A 20,368-nucleotide genomic window follows, 5' to 3' on the forward strand; every position below is an offset into this window, starting at 1 on the left:
TTTCCTGCACCAACACAAGGACAAAAAGTGGTTTTTCAACACTAACACAAGTGAGAAAAGTGGTTTTTCAACACTATCACAAGTGCAAAAAGTGTTTTTTCCACACTAATACAAGTGCAAAAGTGGTTTCCTGCACCAACACGAGTGCGAAAAGTGGTTTTTCAACACAAACACAAGTGCGAAAAGTGGTTTTTCAACACTATCACAAGTGCAAAAAGTGTTTTTCCACACTAATACAAGTGCAAAAGTGGTTTCCTGCACCAACACAAGTGCGAAAAGTGGTTTTTCAACACTAACACAAGTGCGAAAAGTGGTTTTTCCACACTAATACAAGTGCAAAAGTGGTTTCCTGCACCAACACAAGTGCGAAAAGTGGTTTTTCAACAATAACATAAGTGCGAAAAGTGGTTTTTCAACACTATCACAAGTGCAAAAAGTGTTTTTTCCACACTAATACAAGTGCAAAAGTGGGTTCCTGCACCAACACAAGTGTGAAAAGTGGTTTTTCAACACTAACACAAGTGCGAAAAGTGGTTTTTCAACACTAACACAAGTGCGAAAAGTGGATTTCCACACTAATACAAGTGCAAAAGTGTTTTTTCCACACTAATACAAGTGCAAAAGTGGTTTCCTGCACCAACACAAGTGCGAAAAGTGGTTTTTCAATGCTAACACAAGTGTGAAAAGTGGATTTTCAACACAAACACAAGTGTGAAAAGTGGATTTTCAACACAAACACAAGTGCGAAAAGTGGTTTTTCAACACTAATACAAGTGCAAAAGTGGTTTCCTGCACCAACACAAGCACGAAAAGTGGTTTTTCAACACTAACACAAGTGCGAAAAGTGGTCTTTCAACACTAACACAAGTGCGAAAAGTGGTTTTTCCACACTAATACAAGTGCAAAAGTGTTTTTTCCACACTAATACAAGTGCAAAAGTGGTTTCCTGCACCAACACAAGTGCGAAAAGTGGTTTTTCAACACTAACACAAGTGCGAAAAGTGGTATTTCAACACTAACACAAGTGCGAAAAGTGGTTTTTCCACACTAATACAAGTGCAAAAGTGGTTTGTCTACACTAACACAAGTGCAAAAAGTGGTTTTTCAACACTATCACAAGTGCAAAAAGTGTTTTTTCCACACTAATACAAGTGCAAAAGTGGTTTCCTGCACCAACACAAGTGCGAAAAGTGGTTTTTCAACACTAACACAAGTGCGAAAAGTGGTTTTTCAACACTAACACAAGTGCGAAAAGTGGTTTTTCAACACTAACACAAGTGCGAAAAGTGGTTTTTCAACACTAACACAAGTGTGAAAAGTGGTTTTGCAACACTAACACAAATGCGAAAAGTGGTTTTTCAACACTAACACAAGTGCGAAAAGTGGTTTTTCCACACTAATGCAAGTGCAAAAGTGGTTTCCTGCGCCAACACAAGTGCGAAAAGTGGTTTTTCAACACTAATACAAGTGCGAAAAGTGGTTTTTCAACACTAACACAAGTGCGAAAAGTGGTTTTTCCACACTAATACAAGTGCAAAAGTGGTTTCCTGCACCAACACAAGTGCGAAAAGTGGTTTTTCAACACTAACACAAGTGCGAAAAGTGGTTTTTCTACAATATCACAAGTGCAAAAGTGGTTTCCTGCACCAACACAAGTGCAAAAAGTGGTTCTTCAACACTAACACAAGTGCGAAAAGTGGATTTTCAACACTAAAACAAGTGTGAAAAGTGGTTTTTCAACACTAACAAGTGCGAAAAGTGGTTTTTCCACACTAATACAAGTGCAAAAGTGGTTTCCTGCACCAACACAAGTGCAAAAAGTGGTTTCTCAACACTAACACAAGTGCGAAAAGTGGTTTTTCTACAATATCACAAGTGCAAAAGTGGTTTCCTGCACCAACACAAGTGCAAAAAGTGGTTTTTCAACACTAACACAAGTGCGAAAAGTGGTTTTTCAACACTAACACAAGTGCGAAAAGTGGTTTTTCCACACTAATACAAGTGCAAAAGTGGTTTCCTGCACCAACACAAGTGCGAAAAGTGGTTTTTCAACACTAACACAAGTGCGAAAAGTGGTTTTTCAACACTAACACAAGTGCGCAAAGTGGTTTCCTGCACCAACACAAGTACGAAAAGTGGTTTTTCAACACTAACACAAGTGCGAAAAGTGGTTTTTCAACACTATCACAAGTGCAAAAGTGGTTTCCAGCACCAACACAAGTGCGAAAAGTGGTTTGTCAACACTAACACAAGTGCGAAAAGTGGTTTTTCCACACTAATACAAATGCAAAAGTGGTTTCCTGCACCAACACAAGTGCGAAAAGTGGTTTTTCAACACTAACACAAGTGCGAAAAGTGGTTTTTCAACACTAACACAAGTGCAAAAAGTGGTTTTTCAACACTAACACAAGTGCGAAAAGTGGTTTTTCAACACTAACACAAGTGCGAAAAGTGGTTTTTCAACACTAACATAAGTGCGAAAAGTGGTTTTTCCACACTAATACAAGTGCAAAAGTGGTTTCCTGCACCAACACATGTGCGAAAAGTGGTTTTTCAACACTAAAACAAGTGCGAAAAGTGGTTTTTCAACACTAACACAAGTGCGAAAAGTGGTTTTTCCACACTAATACAAGTGCAAAAGTGGTTTCCTGCACCAACACAAGTGCGAAAAGTGGTTTTTCAACACTAACACAAGTGCGAAAAGTGGATTTTCAACACTAACACAAGTGCAAAAAGTGGTTTTTCCACACTAATACAAGTGCGAAAAGTGGTTTTTCAACACTAACACAAGTGCGAAAAGTGGTTTTTCAACACTAACACAAGTGCGAAAAGTGGTGTTTCAAAACTAACACAAGTGCGAAAAGTGGTGTTTCAACACTAACAAGTGCGAAAAGTGGTTTTTCCACACTAATACAAGTGCAAAAGTGGTTTCCTGCACCAACACAAGTACGAAAAGGGGTTTTTCAACACTAACACAAGTGCGAAAAGTGGTTTTTCAACACTATCACAAGTGCAAAAGTGGTTTTTCCACACTAATACAAGTGCAAAAGTGGTTTCCTGCACCAACACAAGTGCAAAAAGTGGTTTTTCAACACTAACACAAGTGCGGAAAGTGGTTTTTCAACACTAACACAAGTGCGAAAAGTGGTTTTTCAACACTGACACAAGTGCGAAAAGTGGTTTTTCCACACTAATACAAGTGCAAAAGTGGTTTCCTGCACCAACACAAGTGCGAAAATTGGTTTTTCAACACTAACACAAGTGCAAAAAGTGGTTTTTCCACACAAACACAAGTGCGAAAGTGGTTTTTCAACACTATCACAAGTGCAAAAGTGTTTTTTCCACACTAATACAAGTGCAAAAGTGGTTTCCTGCACCAACACAAGTGCGAAAGGTGGTTTTTCAACACTAACGCAAGTGCGAAAAGTGGTTTTTCAACACTAACACATGTGCGAAAAGTGGTTTTTCCACACTAATATAAGTGCAAAAGTGGTTTCCTGCACCAACACAAGTGCGAAAAGTGGTTTTTCTACACTAACACAAGTGCGAAAAGTGGTTTTTCAACACTAACACAAGTGCGAAAAGTGGTTTTTCAACACTAACACAAGTGCGAAAAGTGGTTTTTCCACACTAATACAAGTGCAAAAGTGGTTTCCTGCACCAACACAAGTGCGAAAAGTGGTTTTTCAACACTAACACAAGTGCGAAAAGTGGTTTTTCAACACTAATACAAGTGCGAAAAGTGGTTTTTCCACACTAATACAAGTGCAAAAGTGGATTCCTGCACCAACACAAGTGCGAAAAGTGGTTTTTCAACACTAACACAAGTGCGAAAAGTGGTTTTTCAACACTAATACAAGTGCGAAAAGTGGTTTTTCCACACTAATGCAAGTGCAAAAGTGGTTTCCTGCGCCAACACAAGTGCGAAAAGTGGTTTTTCAACACTATCACAAGTGCAAAAAGTGTTTTTTCCACACTAATACAAGTGCGAAAAGTGGTTTTTCAACACTAACACAAGTGCGAAAAGTGGTTTTTTCCACACTAATACAAGTGCAAAAGTGGTTTCCTGCACCAACACAAGTGCGAAAAGTGGTTTTTCAACACTAACACAAGTGCGAAAAGTGGTTTTTCTACAATATCACAAGTGCAAAAGTGGTGTCCTGCACCAACACAAGTGCAAAAAGTGGTTTTTCAACACTATCACAAGTGCGAAAAGTGTTTTTTCAACTCTAATACAAGTGCAAAAGTGGTTTCCTGCACCAACACAAGTGCAAAAAGTGGTTTTTCAACACTAACACAAGTGCGAAAAGTGGTTTTTCCACACTAATACAAGTGCAAAAGTGGTTTCCTGCACCAACACAAGTAAGAAAAGTGGTTTTTCAACACTAACACAAGTGCGAAAAGTGGTTTTTCAACACTATCACAAGTGCAAAAGTGGTTTCCAGCACCAACACAAGTGCGAAAAGTGGTTTGTCAACACTAACACAAGTGCGAAAAGTGGTTTTTCCACACTAATACAAGTGCAAAAGTGGTTTCCTGCACCAACACAAGTGCGAAAAGTGGTTTGTCAACACTAACACAAGTGCGAAAAGTGGTTTTTCAACACTAACACAAGTGCGAAAAGTGGTTTTTCAACACTAACACAAGTGCGAAAAGTGGTTTTTCAACACTAACACAAGTGCGAAAAGTGGTTTTTCAACACTAACACAAGTGCGAAAAGTGGTGTTTCAAAACTAACACAAGTGCGAAAAGTGGTGTTTCAACACTAACAAGTGCGAAAAGTGGTTTTTCCACACTAATACAAGTGCAAAAGTGGTTTCCTGCACCAACACAAGTACGAAAAGGGGTTTTTCAACACTAACACAAGTGCGAAAAGTGGTTTTTCAACACTATCACAAGTGCAAAAGTGGTTTTTCCACACTAATACAAGTGCAAAAGTGGTTTCCTGCACCAACACAAGTGCAAAAAGTGGTTTTTCAACATTAACACAAGTGCGAAAAGTGGTTTTTCAACACTAACACAAGTGCGGAAAGTGGTTTTTCAACACTAACACAAGTGCGAAAAGTGGTTTTTCAACACTGACACAAGTGCGAAAAGTGGTTTTTCCACACTAATACAAGTGCAAAAGTGGTTTCCTGCACAAACACAAGTGCGAAAAGTGGTTTTTCAACACTAACACAAGTGCGAAAAGTGGTTTTTCCACACAAACACAAGTGCGAAAGTGGTTTTTCAACACTATCACAAGTGCAAAAGTGTTTTTTCCACACTAATACAAGTGCAAAAGTGGTTTCCTGCACCAACACAAGTGCGAAAGGTGGTTTTTCAACACTAACACAAGTGCGAAAAGTGGTTTTTCAACACTAACACATGTGCGAAAAGTGGTTTTTCCACACTAATATAAGTGCAAAAGTGGTTTCCTGCACCAACACAAGTGCGAAAAGTGGTTTTTCTACACTAACACAAGTGCGAAAAGTGGTTTTTCAACACTAACACAAGTGCGAAAAGTGGTTTTTCAACACTAACACAAGTGCGAAAAGTGGTTTTTCCACACTAATACAAGTGCAAAAGTGGTTTCCTGCACCAACACAAGTGCGAAAAGTGGTTTTTCAACACTAACACAAGTGCGAAAAGTGGTTTTTCAACACTAATACAAGTGCGAAAAGTGGTTTTTCCACACTAATACAAGTGCAAAAGTGGTTTCCTGCACCAACACAAGTGCGAAAAGTGGTTTTTCAACACTAACACAAGTGCGAAAAGTGGTTTTTCAACACTAATACAAGTGCGAAAAGTGGTTTTTCCACACTAATGCAAGTGCAAAAGTGGTTTCCTGCGCCAACACAAGTGCGAAAAGTGGTTTTTCAACACTATCACAAGTGCAAAAAGTGTTTTTTCCACACTAATACAAGTGCGAAAAGTGGTTTTTCAACACTAACACAAGTGCGAAAAGTGGTTTTTCCACACTAATACAAGTGCAAAAGTGGTTTCCTGCACCAACACAAGTGCGAAAAGTGGTTTTTCAACACTAACACAAGTGCGAAAAGTGGTTTTTCTACAATATCACAAGTGCAAAAATGGTGTCCTGCACCAACACAAGTGCAAAAAGTGGTTTTTCAACACTATCACAAGTGCGAAAAGTGGTTTTTCCACACTAATACAAGTGCAAAAGTGGTTTCCTGCACCAACACAAGTGCAAAAAGTGGTTTTTCAACACTAACACAAGTGCGAAAAGTGGTTTTCCCACACTAATACAAGTGCAAAAGTGGTTTCCTGCACCAACACAAGTAAGAAAAGTGGTTTTTCAACACTAACACAAGTGCGAAAAGTGGTTTTTCAACACTATCACAAGTGCAAAAGTGGTTTCCAGCACCAACACAAGTGCGAAAAGTGGTTTGTCAACACTAACACAAGTGCGAAAAGTGGTTTTTCCACACTAATACAAGTGCAAAAGTGGTTTCCTGCACCAACACAAGTGCGAAAAGTGGTTTGTCAACACTAACACAAGTGCGAAAAGTGGTTTTTCAACACTAACACAAGTGCGAAAAGTGGTTTTTCAACACTAACACAAGTGCGAAAAGTGGTTTTTCAACACTAACACAAGTGCGAAAAGTGGTTTTTCAACACTAACACAAGTGCGAAAAGTGGTTTTTCAACACTAACACAAGTGCGAAAAGTGGTTTTTCAACACTAACACAAGTGCGAAAAGTGGTTTTTCAACACTAACACAAGTGCGAAAAGTGGTTTTTTCCACACTAATACAAGTGCAAAAGTGGTTTCCTGCACCAACACAAGTGCGAAAAGTGGTTTTTCAACACTAACACAAGTGCGAAAAGTGGTTTTTCCACACTAATACAAGTGCAAAAGTGGTTTCCTGCGCCAACACAAGTGCGAAAAGTGGTTTTTCAACACTATCACAAGTGCAAAAAGTGTTTTTTCCACACTAATACAAGTGCAAAAGTGGTTTCCTGCACCAACACAAGTGCAAAAAGTGGTTTTTCAACACTAACACAAGTGCGAAAAGTGGGTTTTCAACACTAACACAAGTGCGAAAAGTGGTTTTTCAACACTAACACAAGTGCGAAAAGTGGTTTTTCAACACTAACACAAGTGCGAAAAGTGGTTTTTCAACACTAACACAAGTGCGAAAAGTGGTTTTTCAACACTAACACAAGTGCGAAAAGTGGTTTTTCAACACTAACACAAGTGCGAAAAGTGGTTTCCTGCACCAACACAAGTACGAAAAGTGGTTTTTCGACACTAACACAAGTGCGAGAAGTGGTTTTTCAACACTAACACAAGTGCGAAAAGTGGTTTCCTGCACCAACACAAGTGCGAAAAGTGGGCCACAGGACAAAGGGCCACAGGACAAAAAGAGAACTGCACCTGCTAGAGTGCATACCTGCACCAAGCTGAACAGTTTACGTTTTGTATCCCACTGATAGGCTGGATCCACACATGAACCAAACTCGAATCACTTCATCCGTGTCACACACCCAACCTGTCCACCAAATTTAGTCCGAATCTGTACACAGCTTTTTGAGATATCCTGTTCAGTCAGACAGGGGTGAAAACATAACCTCTGCCCACCTTCACTCTCTATTCACCTTCACTCTTTCATTCCTCTTTTCTCCCACCTCTGGAACAAACTCCGTCACTCTCTTCAATCCCACTCCTCCCTCCAGGTTTTTAAAACAGCTGTTCATCACCATCTCTTATCTGCCCCCATCCAAAACCTTGATCTTTTCTACCCCCGTTAATTCATGCCAAATCCACTTTTTTTAAATACCGACTTCTTTCCTGGAAGTCCCAGCAGTGTCCATGTGTTTTGAGAGATTGATGTGATGGAGCTTTTATTTTCAAGTCCTAGCAGTGTCCATGTGTTTTATACCTCTCCCACCCACCACCTCCTTCACATTCCCTCTCCCTCCCACAGATCTCCCCATGTCCCTGCTCTCAAATGTTGTACTTGTGTGCTTCCCTCTCTCCCCATCTTGTCTCCCGCTCCCTTTATCATATATTTTATGTCAGTTTGTCTTTTTGTGATTAATGTTAGCTCTTACACGAGCCTCGATCTTGTATACAAAAAATAGATATTGATAGCTTGGCAGTACCTAAAGGTAAAAAGAAGCTCATGAGCTTCCTGAGTATGGCTGGATGGTGTCGGAGATTTAGGCAAAGATTTTTCTGACGTTGTTATCCCTTTGATTAATCTGCTCAATGAAAGGCAACATTTGTATGGTTTTCCAAAAGAACTTGAAATTAGCAGTAGATGCTAGCAATGTGGGGGCTGGAGATGCTTTGCTTCAGGAAGATGCTGTAGGCATAGATCATGCTGTATGCTATTAGTTGAAGTTTGCCAATCCACAAAATATCGATTCAACAATAGAAAAAGAGACCCTTGCTCTTCTCCTAACTTTGCAATCGTTTGAAGTATACTTAGGTACAACTACTTTTCCAGGTGTAGTTTTCACAGATCACAATCCTTTAACTTTAAATCATAAAATAAAAAATAAAAATGAGAGATTGATGTGATGGAGCTTTTCTTTTCAAGAATTCAACCTGGAAATTGGACACATTAAAGGTAAAGACAAAGCAATTGCAGATATAGTCAAAATCTGAGTAACTCAGGGATTATTCCTGTAATCTGTTGGGAAGTATTACTGAGGATAATCTGTTTTCATTTTTGTATTTCTGAATGGTATTCCTGGCTGTAAAAAAAAAAATTTTTGTCATTTGTGTAAAAGGTAAGCAAGTTCTCACTGTTCAAACTTTCTTCCTTGAAGGGGGGCAGTGTTACAGACAGTACTTTCATTTAATTGTGCTTTGGTGAAGGTTCTAGTGGCTGTTAAATCACAACAGCAACATGAGGAATAAAAAGGCACCAGCAGTTTGAGAACGGACGGAAGGCGAGTTAAGGAAGACGAGGAGAGCAAGAATGCATCAGTACGTTCTTGAGGTGGCACGCTGAGTTTTAAGCAGTGCAAATCATTTAAGAACCTACCTGTCCGACATTGTGCTGCTATTATCTCAGCGACACTGCTATTATCTCAGCGACAACTTGAAAGCTGCTCCTTGTAAACCCTCGTTGGCCTCATTTTCGGTGACGTATGTGCCATTTTTGAGAAGGTACTTGGCTGGTTGATTGGTGCATACTCAGCTTATTCATCCCTCCAACCTCTCCTATCCTTCAAGTAACATGTCATCCTTTTCAGCCTGGAGTTCCCATCTTCATCGGCTGTGATAGTTTTACCTGTGGACTCGGGTTCTTCTTTATGCTTCAGTGATATAAGGACTTCACCTCATAACATGACTATCCAGGCGGCTTCATCTGTGCGCACCCTCCGGACTACATCCTTTCAACCGTGCTTACCCATTTATAATCCGCTGGGGTTTAACTCCTTGCTCGAGATAAGTGGCCACATTGAGGGTCGTGGGTTAACTTGTAGTTTCATTGTTGTTTTTGACATTTCTAGTTATTTAATTTGGGGATTCCTAGGAAAGTCATTGTTACATTTAATTAGTATTATTGTGCTTAAGGTAAACAGTGGAGATTAAATCGACATTCCTTTTAGTTACCTGTCTCCTGCCATATGTTAGTTTCACCCTTAAAACAACACTAAGGGTACATCAGTGCTTTCATTTATTTTCTGTTGTGCCACCCTCCGGGTTACCAGCACAGTCATTGCGCTGCCCTGAGGTAGACACAAACTCCACCCCCCCACTCCCCCCCCACATATATATGAGGACAGACAAATAGATAGACAGACACACACACTGCTCGCATGTGCATTAAAATAAAGTGGAAGCATAGATAAGGAGCCCCAGTTTCCATTTGTACAATAACTCGTTTACAATAGGGTTTTTTCAAATACATATACACACATTACCAGCTCTTCTACGAGCCTCGAGCCTCTGCTGTTCACCACCATCCACTGAATGGATCAGGACAAAACAGGACGCAAAAGGAACAGCAGAGAGAGGGGAGAAACACCACCAGCAGAGATGAAGGTCAAGATAGAGGCAGACTTGGAAACCATTGGGTGTGGGGAAGAATGGGGGGCAGGAGAGGATGCATGGGATGGACAAGATGGATACAGAAGGAAACTCAGGAGGGAAAACTGGAAATTTGGAAGGAGGGATTGGGGTGGGGTGGGAGTTAATGAAGATAGAAAAGATCATGGTTTTGGATTGGGGGTGATCTGAGATGATGGTAAACACCTGCCTTGAAAACGTGGGATTGTGGAATGGAATGAAACGAAAATGAAATGAAAACGTGGAATGAGATTGAAGAGAATGTGGATGTTGGTTCCACAGCAGGAAAAAAAAAGTAATGAACGAGTGGAGGTGAGCAGTGATCTTGGATTTAGGTAGTTTCACCAGAAAAAGGATGATGGACCTACAGAAACCTGGGAGAGGGAAAAGGAGGCAAAGCACGTAAAGAGCAGAGGGTGCAAGACCAGAAAGGAGGTTGTGGAAGACAGAGACCACCGACCACCAAATTGAGGATAAATCATAATAAATTTTTTTGAAGATTAGAAATAATAAAGGGAAGGGTCTAATCAATTTGCATCCCCGAGAAGGCTGGGGAAGTCAGGGGAGCAGATGAGCCGAGTCCCCACTTTTCCCAACACCACAAGTTCTCCACCGCGACCTTCCCTCAGTCGAATGGACACCAGCTCCTGCAACCACACAAAACGATCAGCATCACAAAACCTCGTTCATACATAGTTTGTTTGTACATTTAAAAGCTCCTGCCTCTTATACATCATCCTTGCACGATGTAGTGCTCGTCAGTGTTAGCGCAAACGGTGGAGCAAGAGCTTGACACCACAACCTATTACACAGATAGCAAAGCAGTCCTCGGCTACATTCACAATTAGTCAAAACACTTCCACGTGTGCATAGCAAATCAGGTTCACAAGATACACAATGTGTCGAGCCACAGTCAGTGGTGTCACGTCCCCACAGATGAGAACCCTGCTGACTTTTTGTGTCATGCTCAATACCAGCTAACCAGCTAGGAAGAACCTTGTAGTGCACAGGGGCAAACATTTGAGAGAGCCAGACATGAGATCAGGGAGTCTCTTTGGACGAATCTCAGACTTAAGTAGATAGGAGGGAAAACCCTATCTACTTTCTTAATCCTCTTGGGGATGTCGAGTCACTCAAACTCCTGGGTCTCACTATCAGCCATGATCTTTCTTGGGCAAACCACATTTCAAAGTTGGCCTCCAATGCCAGTCTGGGCATCCTCTGTCATACAATGTCCTTCCTTGGCACACCTGAACTCCTTTTCACCGACAAGGCCTTCATCCGCAGCTTGATGGAGTACTGCTCTCCCCTCGAGATTGGCTTCCCTGCCTCACATCTTACTCAGGTTGATGCCATGGAAACCAAGGCCTTCAGGATTATTGGAATCTCCTGCCATGAAGCTGAGTTTATGGGCTTGTGAATTCGCCATTGCAGACAGCGAGCGTCCTTCCTGTTCTTGCATCCTTTGCTCTTTCCATGCTCTGTCCTGTTCACCACCATCTCAGATCCTCCCCAATCCAAAGCCATAATATGTTTTATACCCTCATCAACCCTCTCCTCTCCCCCATCCCACTCCCTCCTCCTTCCAAGTTTCTCTGCTAAGAGTTCCCTTGTGGATCCATCTTGCCCACCCTATACATCCTCTTTTGCCCAACATTCCTCCCCACATCCATTGTTTGTCTGCCTCCCTCTGCCTTGGCCTTCGGTTCTGCTCTTGGTGTTTCCCGCCTCTGCTGTTCCTTTTGTCTTGTTGCGTCCTGATCTATCCAGTGTACGAGCTCGAACTCTTTCATGAGCCTCAACTATGTATACCAAAAAATAAATGTTGGACTAGTGATTCACAGACAGGGTATTGCATCAGGAATTGTGCCACCCTTGGATGAGACCTTAATCTGGGGACCAGTCTACTACCATTAACTGTTGGTCCATAAGATCCAACGTTGTTCTTTTTTGGTTTTTTAACAGGTACATTACTGCAGGCAGCCTGAACAAATTCCAAATCATTGTCGTAGCCAGCTTCAGTCCAACACGAGAACCCGGTCAGCTGGTCCATGAAAGACATATATGAGCCATGGACCCCAAATAACAGGTTATGGCATTTGAAGAAGAAGATTATCATTACTTCCTATTTTATTGGAAAGGTTAAACTGGAGATCAGCATTGGAAGTTTTATGTTTATCACAATATTCTACACACAAACACATCCACATCCACCTGTAGGAAACTGCAGCCAGTTCCCATGGTGACATCCAATGACACATGACCAAGCACAAGCTGCACCCGGCCTGACTTGTGCAATTGTAATCGTCCAAGCGGTCCTTCGGGCAAGGTCTTGAGTGAGCAGACACTTCCTTGGGAACCATCAGCAGCCTTGAAGATAGTTTTGAAAATCATTCTTACAGGTATGTTTTCCCTGTAGTATCTCTACTGTACAAATAGTAAATACAGTTGAATGACAAGAGTAAAAAGAAAACACAGTTTGTCGTAAACAGGTGTCACAGCAACACAAGGCAATTGCTCAGAACAGAACACCTAAAAGGACAAACTCTTGAAAATGTAGAACGGCACTCAGGAGAGTGCATTCCTAAGCCAGGCTGAACAGTTTACGTTTTCTATCCCACTGATAGGCCGGATCTGGATCTTTTTAGACACCCTTTCTCTCCCTCGGCGCTGATATTCCCGCGTACCCGTGGAAAGAGTTAACACTCAACCTCCCTCTTAAACTGGTTTGGTTTTACAAGTTTTTAAACACTTTGGATTTTTGAATAACAGGATTTTCCTTAATTTAACATGTTGTGTTAAATTTAAATACCGAGGGGCAGTCAATAAGTAACCTTAAAATATTTTTCACAACTTGTTTATTGCATTTTTTTTTTTTTTTGGCAAGGAACGGGCACCCACGTACGGGCACGTCCTAGCTTATATATAGTACGGGCATGCCCTAGTGTGAGTAACAACTGTTATTTTTCAACGTAATCTCCATTGCGTTCAATGCATTTTTTTCCAGCGCTTTACTAAGACCTGGATTCCTCAAGAAAAATAATCTTTTGGCTGCTTGTGTAGCCATTCGTGCACCACCTCTTGGACTTCTTCGTCGGATCGGAAAGTGGTTTCACCAAGCGCCTCTTTAAGTGGCCCAAAGATGTGGTAATCCGAAGGGGGCAAGGTCTGGCAAGTAGAGTGGATGAGGAAGACACTCAAAATGCAGGTCCTCGATTGTTGCAGCTGTAGCGCGGGCAGTATGGGGCCGAGCATTGTCATGCTGCAGCAAAACACTGGTATTGAGTAGTCCACGACGTTTTGATCTGATTGCTGGTTTCATATGATTTTTAAGGAGGTCGCAGTTTGATGCACTGGTGATTGTGGTCCCTCTGGGCATGTAATGCTCCACAAGTGGGCCTCGGCTATCCCAGAAGAGCGGCAGCATCACTTTTCCAGCGGACGGCTTTGTGCGGAATTTTTTGGGCTTCGGTGAAGTTGAATGGCGCCACTCTTTGCTTGCCCTCTTTGCTTCTGGCTGAAAGTAGTGGACCCAGCTTTCATCCCCAGTCACTATGCGCTGTAAGAAAGCGTCGCTTCTGTTTTGTAACGTTGCAGAAGTTCTTCACGTGTCCACTCACCATTCTTTTAGTTCAGGTGCGAGTTGTCTAAGCACCCACCTTGCGGAACCCCAACACGTTGTGAATGATATGGTGTTAGTCAGGTTCACTATGTTTTTCCGTTCAAAATCATGGTAGATTAGCAAACCTATACATTTTTGGAAACGTTATTACATGGAAAATCTGAAAATCAATGTTTACATTTGCCAATTCCAACCAATTCGATTCGACCAATCGACCAATTCTATTCGACCAATCGCTTCGATCGACCAATTCGATTCGATTCATCGAATTCGATTCGATCGACCATTCGACCAATTCGATTTGCCAATCAATTTGACCGACCTTTGCTTGTGTGGAACGGACTGTGAAAACGATGCGGACTATATTGTCGGATACGACACACAGGACAGTGATGACGAACTCTAAATGGCATATTCTGTAATCGTGTATGTTTGATGTCATTGACTGCCTGTGTATATTTTGTCATTGACTGCCTGTGTAGATGTGAAGTTATACTGACTGCATGTGTATATATGATTTTGCTGACTGCCTGTGTATGTTTGGTGATATGAATTAGTGACACATTTTGATGTTATTAACTGCCTGTACAAAATGATAACATGTATTTGATTATGCAACTTATCGCGAATATAAAGACAGTATTTTGCAATTCAAAACCTTTGATTCGTGTCTTACCATTCCCCATAGCACTAATTTGATACTTTCGTTGGATTCCTTGTCCCTGAAAATATAGGTTTAGTATATTTTAAAAAGTTTTTAGGGTAATTAGAGGCAGAAATAGAACAAAATGTATTTTACAGTGGCCATTTTGAAAATCCAAAATGGCCGCCATACAGGTATCTCTCCAAATGTAAACATTGATTTTTAGTTTCCTTATGCTATAACCTTTCCAAAAATGTATAGGTTTGCTAATCCACCATGATTTTGAACGAAATATAATTTATTGACATGGTGAACCTGACTATAACCAGCATAACCATACCATACCATGAAACAAAAAAACACCATCATGTACCGTTTAAAACTTCACCACTCCACTCAAAATTCACTATCGCTACCAAATGTTATCCCCTAAACAACTCAGTTGCAGAGAGTATGGAAAATTCCAAAACGGTGTACCTGTAGAAACATTTTCCGATAATATTCTGCTTCCAGATTGGTCGAGGGGCAGGGTTACAGGAAGCAAGCAGGGATCGTTGCTGAGGTCAGACACAAACTGTGAAGATAAACAAGAGCACAATTGCAAAGGCAACAACAACAACAAAAAACAATCTTCAAAACATTTTTTTGGTCTACGCTGTTCAGTCACAGGAGTCACAAAAAAAGAAACTGAAACCTCATTCTCTGGCGTTTCTCGACTTCATCCAACACATTAAGTATTTGGATGTTATTCCGGGATTAAATCACAGCGATCGCAGCCCCGTTCAGGTGACGTCGTCTTCTAGGCATAACTGAATAGAAGGAAGCAAAGAGCTAGCACGATTTTCATCATAAAACAAAGACCTTCTCGAGTCTTCTAACCTACCCAAAGCCAAACAGCCACTGCAACTCTTCCCAACCCGAACTCCGATCAATAGGATTAACGGTTTCCGCTTCAATCTCACATCATCTCTGCACAGCTGTTGTAGCAATCCTTCTGTCTCTTCTAGGGTTTCTCTCTTCTCCTTCTTTATATTGATGATTGGGGTTAATGATGGGTCAACGCCGACGTGGGACGATTCCCTAGCTGGGGTTGGGGAGGGGACGGGGGTGAGGGGAGGAGGGGGAGTGGGAGACAAAACTTATTCACAGCATGCACACAAATATTTCCCCCCAAAGATTATTTTTCTTGTCCGATGATCAATACCTCAAATATAAAACATGTTGAACTCAATTTATACATGTTTGTAAATAAATATTCATGAATAAATTAAATTAAAGCAAATTTTGCACAAAACAAAGTAAACAAATCAAAGCTTCCTATTTGTGGCCACGTTGAAAAACTTTGGTGCATTTATTAGCCGTTACCATTCGGTGTATTGACGGAACCAACTGGTTAGCCTCGATTTTCATTAGATGCAACATATTTATTCCCCGCAACATATTTATTTATGCAACATATTTATTTATGCAACATATTTATTCCCCGCAACATATTTATTCCCCGCAACATATTTATTCCCTGCAACATGTTTATTTATGCAACATATTTATTCCCCGCAACATATTTATTTATGCAACATATTTATTCCCCGCAACGTGTTTATTTATGCAACATATTTATTCCCCGCAACATATTTATTCCCCGCAACATGTTTATTTCTGCAACATATTTATTCCCCGCAACATATTTATTTATGCAACATATTTATTCCCCGCAACATGTTTATTTATGCAACATATTTATTCCCCGCAACATATTTATTCCCCGCAACATATTTATTGATGCAACATATTTATTCCCCGCAACATGTTTATTTATGCAACATATTTATTCCCCGCAACATATTTATTTATGCAACATATTTATTCCCCGCAACATGTTTATTTATGCAACATATTTATTAAATGCAAATAATTAAAAAAGTATTACTCGGAAATCGCTGAATGGAAAAATTCGAAACTTGGCACATTGTCATGTACTCCCAATGGGGAACAAAGCATGATAATGATGACATTGGTGAAGTGGTATACCAGTCAGAAATATTTTAATCGCATGCCTTTTCCTAAAAATCTGAAATTGCATGCAGATGATCCATGACCCATTTGTAAATTTAAATATTAAATTTATGGCATCATAAGTCACATGGTTTTAGCAGCCATATTATATTCAACCCAAAACCTTTTTAAAAAACCCATCTTCCCCCAAATCACCAAAGCGATCGACTTGAAACATTACATGTGTCATCGACTAGGCAAGGCCATTAAAAGTCGATCACGAAAACGTCATCGGTCACATGGTGTGGCAGCCATATTGGATTGAAGGAAAATATCAAATAATTATATCTCAGAAACCGCTTACCCTATCGATGCGAAACTTTACAAATGTCATCTAACACCATTGCTGCATATAGTTTGAAAATGATGTCATAGGTCACGTGGTTTGGCAGCCATCTTGGATAGAAAATGAACCTCATCCCATCAACACGAATTTCACAAACATGATCACACATCGATACGTTACTAACATAATTGCCTTCGATCGTTTTTTGCAAAAAAAAAATTCTTCACTATTACCTATCTATGCACAACATCTCCAGAAAATTTCATGACGATCAAAGTAATTTTCGATCCAAAAAACGCGATTTTTATTTTTGGAAAAATTGCCTTATGCACAAAAGTATTCTCAAAATCGGCGAAGGCAATTATGTTAGTAATGTATCGATATGCAGATCAATCAATCAATCCTACATACGTGGCCACAATCAATGATCAATCCCCAACCGATACATCTGCAGAGTGTACATTTTTTATGTCGTATGTCACGTGGTTTGGCAGCCATATTAGCTTGAAAGCAGATATTTTGAAAACCCTCTTCTCCGAAACCGCTTCACCGATCGATGTGTAGGTATGCCATTAACAAAGTGCAGGTTACAATGCACAAGATTCACAAGGATCGACAATGTAAGGTGTTGCAGCAACTGAACCTTCAAGAACTGCTATATTTAGCCTTCCCTCTCCTACCATCATCCAACATACAGTCATGTGAAAAAGTAAGTACACCCCATGTAAAGTTTTGACTTTTTCAACATATTTCAACATACAGCTATTTGATCTTCATTTCAACAATATTGATAGATAAAGGTGATATAATATAACAAATATCATGACACATTTACATTTTGTAGTCCTTTGTTTAATTTAAATAAACATAAATGCAAATTTCGCATGTGGAAAAAGTAAGTACACCCCTACATTTATCACTCCTTCAAATACCTAAAATTAGAATCAGGTGCACCAGCTCAGGTGCAAATGATTAGAACATCATCAGAGAGGATCTTGGAGGAATCTGTCTTATTTAAACCTCAGCCATTTAGTTTGGTTTGCTCTTTGTTGTTGAAGTGTGTGGCGTCACCTTGCCTAGATCAAAAGAGCTCTCTGAGGCCTTCACAAGTGGAGAAGATTCCAAACAACTGCTAACCTGTTCAGGCCAGGCCGACCCAGCAAGTTCAGCCTGAGAGCAGACCGCAAAATGCTGAAAGAAGTCTCTAAGAACCCCAGAATGTCATCACGGGACCTACAGGTAGCTCTTGCCACTATTGATGTCAAAGTGCACGAGTCTACCTTTAGAAAGAGGCTGCACAAATTTGATCTACATGGGAGGTGTGCCAGGAGGAATCCTTTGCTGTCCAGAAAGAACATCAGGGCAAGACTAAAGTTTGCCAATGAACACCTAGGCAAAGACCAGCACTTCTGGAACAATGTAATCTGGACAGATGAGTCAAAGGTAGAACTATTTGGCCACAGTACCAGAAGACATGTTTGGCGAAAACCAAGGACAGCATTTGACCACATGAACCTGATACCAACTGGAAAGCATGGTGGTGGAAATATTATGGTTTGGGGCAGCTTTGCTGCATCAGGGCCTGGGCAGCTCACCATCATAGAATCCACTATGAATTCTTCATTGTACCAGAGGGTGCTTGAGGATAATGTGAGGCCATCTGTCGAAAAGTTGAAGCTCAACCGAAGGTGGACCTTGCAACATGACAATGACCCTAAACATACCAGTAAATCCACCAAGGAATGGCTGAAAAGAAAGAAATGGAGGGTTCTGGAATGGCCAAGTCAAAGCCCGGATCTAAATCCCATCGAGATGGTGTGGGGGGATTTGAAACGAGCTGTGCATGCAAGAAACCCCTCAAACATCACAGAGCTGAAAGAATTCTGCATGGAGGAGTGGGCAAAAATTTCCCCCAGTCGATGTCAGAGACTGGTAGACAGTTATAAGAAACGCCTACTTGAGGGTGTATCTGCCAAAGGGGGCAATACCACCTATTAAAGCCAAGGGTGTACTTGCTTTTTCCACATGCGAAATTTGCATTTATGTTTATTTAAATTATACAATGGACTACAAAATGTGAATGTTTCATGATATTTGTAATATTATATCACCTTTATCTATCAATATTGTTGAAATGAAGATCAAATAGATGTATGTTGAAATATGTTGAAAAAGTCAAAACTTTACATGGGGTGTACTTACTTTTTCAAGTGACTGTATAATCACATCCACTTGATTTCTAATTACCACACTTCCTGCCTCAAGCGATTCCAGTAAACCTCCATAGCCTCACCTGCACCTCTGGTATGGGGATTTTATCCTCCAGGTCCTTGTTCAAAGATGGAGTGTGATTGGATGACTTCAGGTCCTCCACCCCTCCCTCCTCGCCCCCCACGATCTCCTCTACGCCCACCCCTCTCTCTCGACTGTTCTCGTTTGGGTGAGACAAACTCTCCTTTGTGTCTGCATTGAGGAGAAGGAATCCATTTAAAAGAGCAAAATGTGGGAAAAGGCAAAAAAATTTCAAACAAAGAATCAGAGTCAGAAAAGTAGGAAGAGCTACAAGAAAGATATAAAACAAGGAAGTGGGGTGATGTAAGGTGAGAAAAGAAAACAGATTTAAAATTCTCCCCGTTTACTTTTCCACCGTTCTTAGCTCATTATTTCCACTTCCCATTACAATTACAGCAAACTGATCATATTTCCCAATCCTACCCCAAACTGCACCGGGTTCAATTCTGTAAACACAAACTCACTCTTGCTTTATCTTGCGAACAGGGATATTTGGACAAAACGTTTTCTATGAGGAGGAGGAAAAGGCAAAAGAGGCGACAAGGTTTCAATAAAGCTGCAATGAACAAAGTGACCTCATTGAATAAACATCAAATGATTAATGTATCAGCAAAAATGTGAACACTCAGATACGACGAACCCAGGTTGAAATCCCAGGTAACATACATGTTTGTCCATTGTTTACGAATGTCAGCACAATGCATTTAAAGCACAATGATGTCTTCTCGTCTTTCTTTGTCTACCATGTGACTTTTGCACAAGCAACACTAGAAATGTCATTGTTTAAAATAATTAATTAAATAGTGATGGAAATTGAGTATCAATTTATACTTTTATTAAATAGTTTTCTTTTCTTTAAGTTTAGTTAGAGGAACGAAGCTCATGAAAGAATAAGGTACAACACATTGGGACAAACAAATTATATAAATGATGTGCGTTTCATACCAGGTGTTGGCCTAATGGTTCGGGTGGCGGGCTTGGGATCCTAGGGTCCTGAGTTTGAATCCCGTTCAGCTGTTGAATTAATAGCAGGTGGGGTTGACTCAGCCTGCCATCCTTCCGAGGTTGGCAAAATGAGTACCAGGGTACTGGATCCTCTCTCAAGGAGGTTGGTGGCAGGATTTGCACTCCGGCCGCAGTAAAAACACCTCATTCCGTAGCACACACTATGGTGTGTGTTGGGATGGTGCTGAGGAGTCGTCCAAGGACGCAGCGATGTGCTGATCCAGCGTACGCTCCTATATATATATATGTATATATATATATGTATATATATGTATATATATATATATGTATATGTATATATATATATATATATATGTATATGTATATATATATATATATATATATATATATATATATACATCACTGTCCGTGATGGACCTATAGCTCCATACTTAAATTGAGGTGAAAATATGCCTAAAATTCCCAAAAGATTTCA

General features: G+C 40.5%; 1 protein-coding gene across 2 annotated transcripts; it reads right to left on the reverse strand.

Annotated features, from left to right (window-relative positions):
* Window positions 1-9,620: 9,620 nt before the first annotated feature.
* On the reverse strand, window positions 9,621-20,150 carry LOC137413937 (DNA-directed RNA polymerase III subunit RPC4). Of its 2 annotated transcripts, XM_068099382.2 has the most exons (6): window positions 19,392-20,150; window positions 18,929-19,098; window positions 15,257-15,378; window positions 14,772-14,868; window positions 12,244-12,399; window positions 9,621-10,676 (listed from the first exon to the last, which is right to left on the reverse strand). In XM_068099382.2, exons 4-6 carry the CDS (start codon window positions 14,781-14,783, stop codon window positions 10,557-10,559), a joined length of 288 nt encoding a protein of 95 aa, XP_067955483.1. In that variant the 5' UTR covers window positions 14,784-14,868; window positions 15,257-15,378; window positions 18,929-19,098; window positions 19,392-20,150; the 3' UTR covers window positions 9,621-10,556. The 2 variants fall into 2 exon arrangements, with proteins under 2 accessions (XP_067955483.1, XP_078625538.1); XM_078769412.1 differs by lacking the exons at window positions 9,621-10,676; window positions 12,244-12,399 and having other exon boundaries at window positions 12,981-15,378.
* Window positions 20,151-20,368: the final 218 nt, after the last annotated feature.

Source organism: Myxine glutinosa, unplaced genomic scaffold (assembly GCF_964187855.1).
Source record: "Myxine glutinosa unplaced genomic scaffold, kmMyxGlut1.1 SCAFFOLD_2424, whole genome shotgun sequence".
Taxonomy (NCBI): Eukaryota; Metazoa; Chordata; class Myxini; order Myxiniformes; family Myxinidae; genus Myxine; species Myxine glutinosa.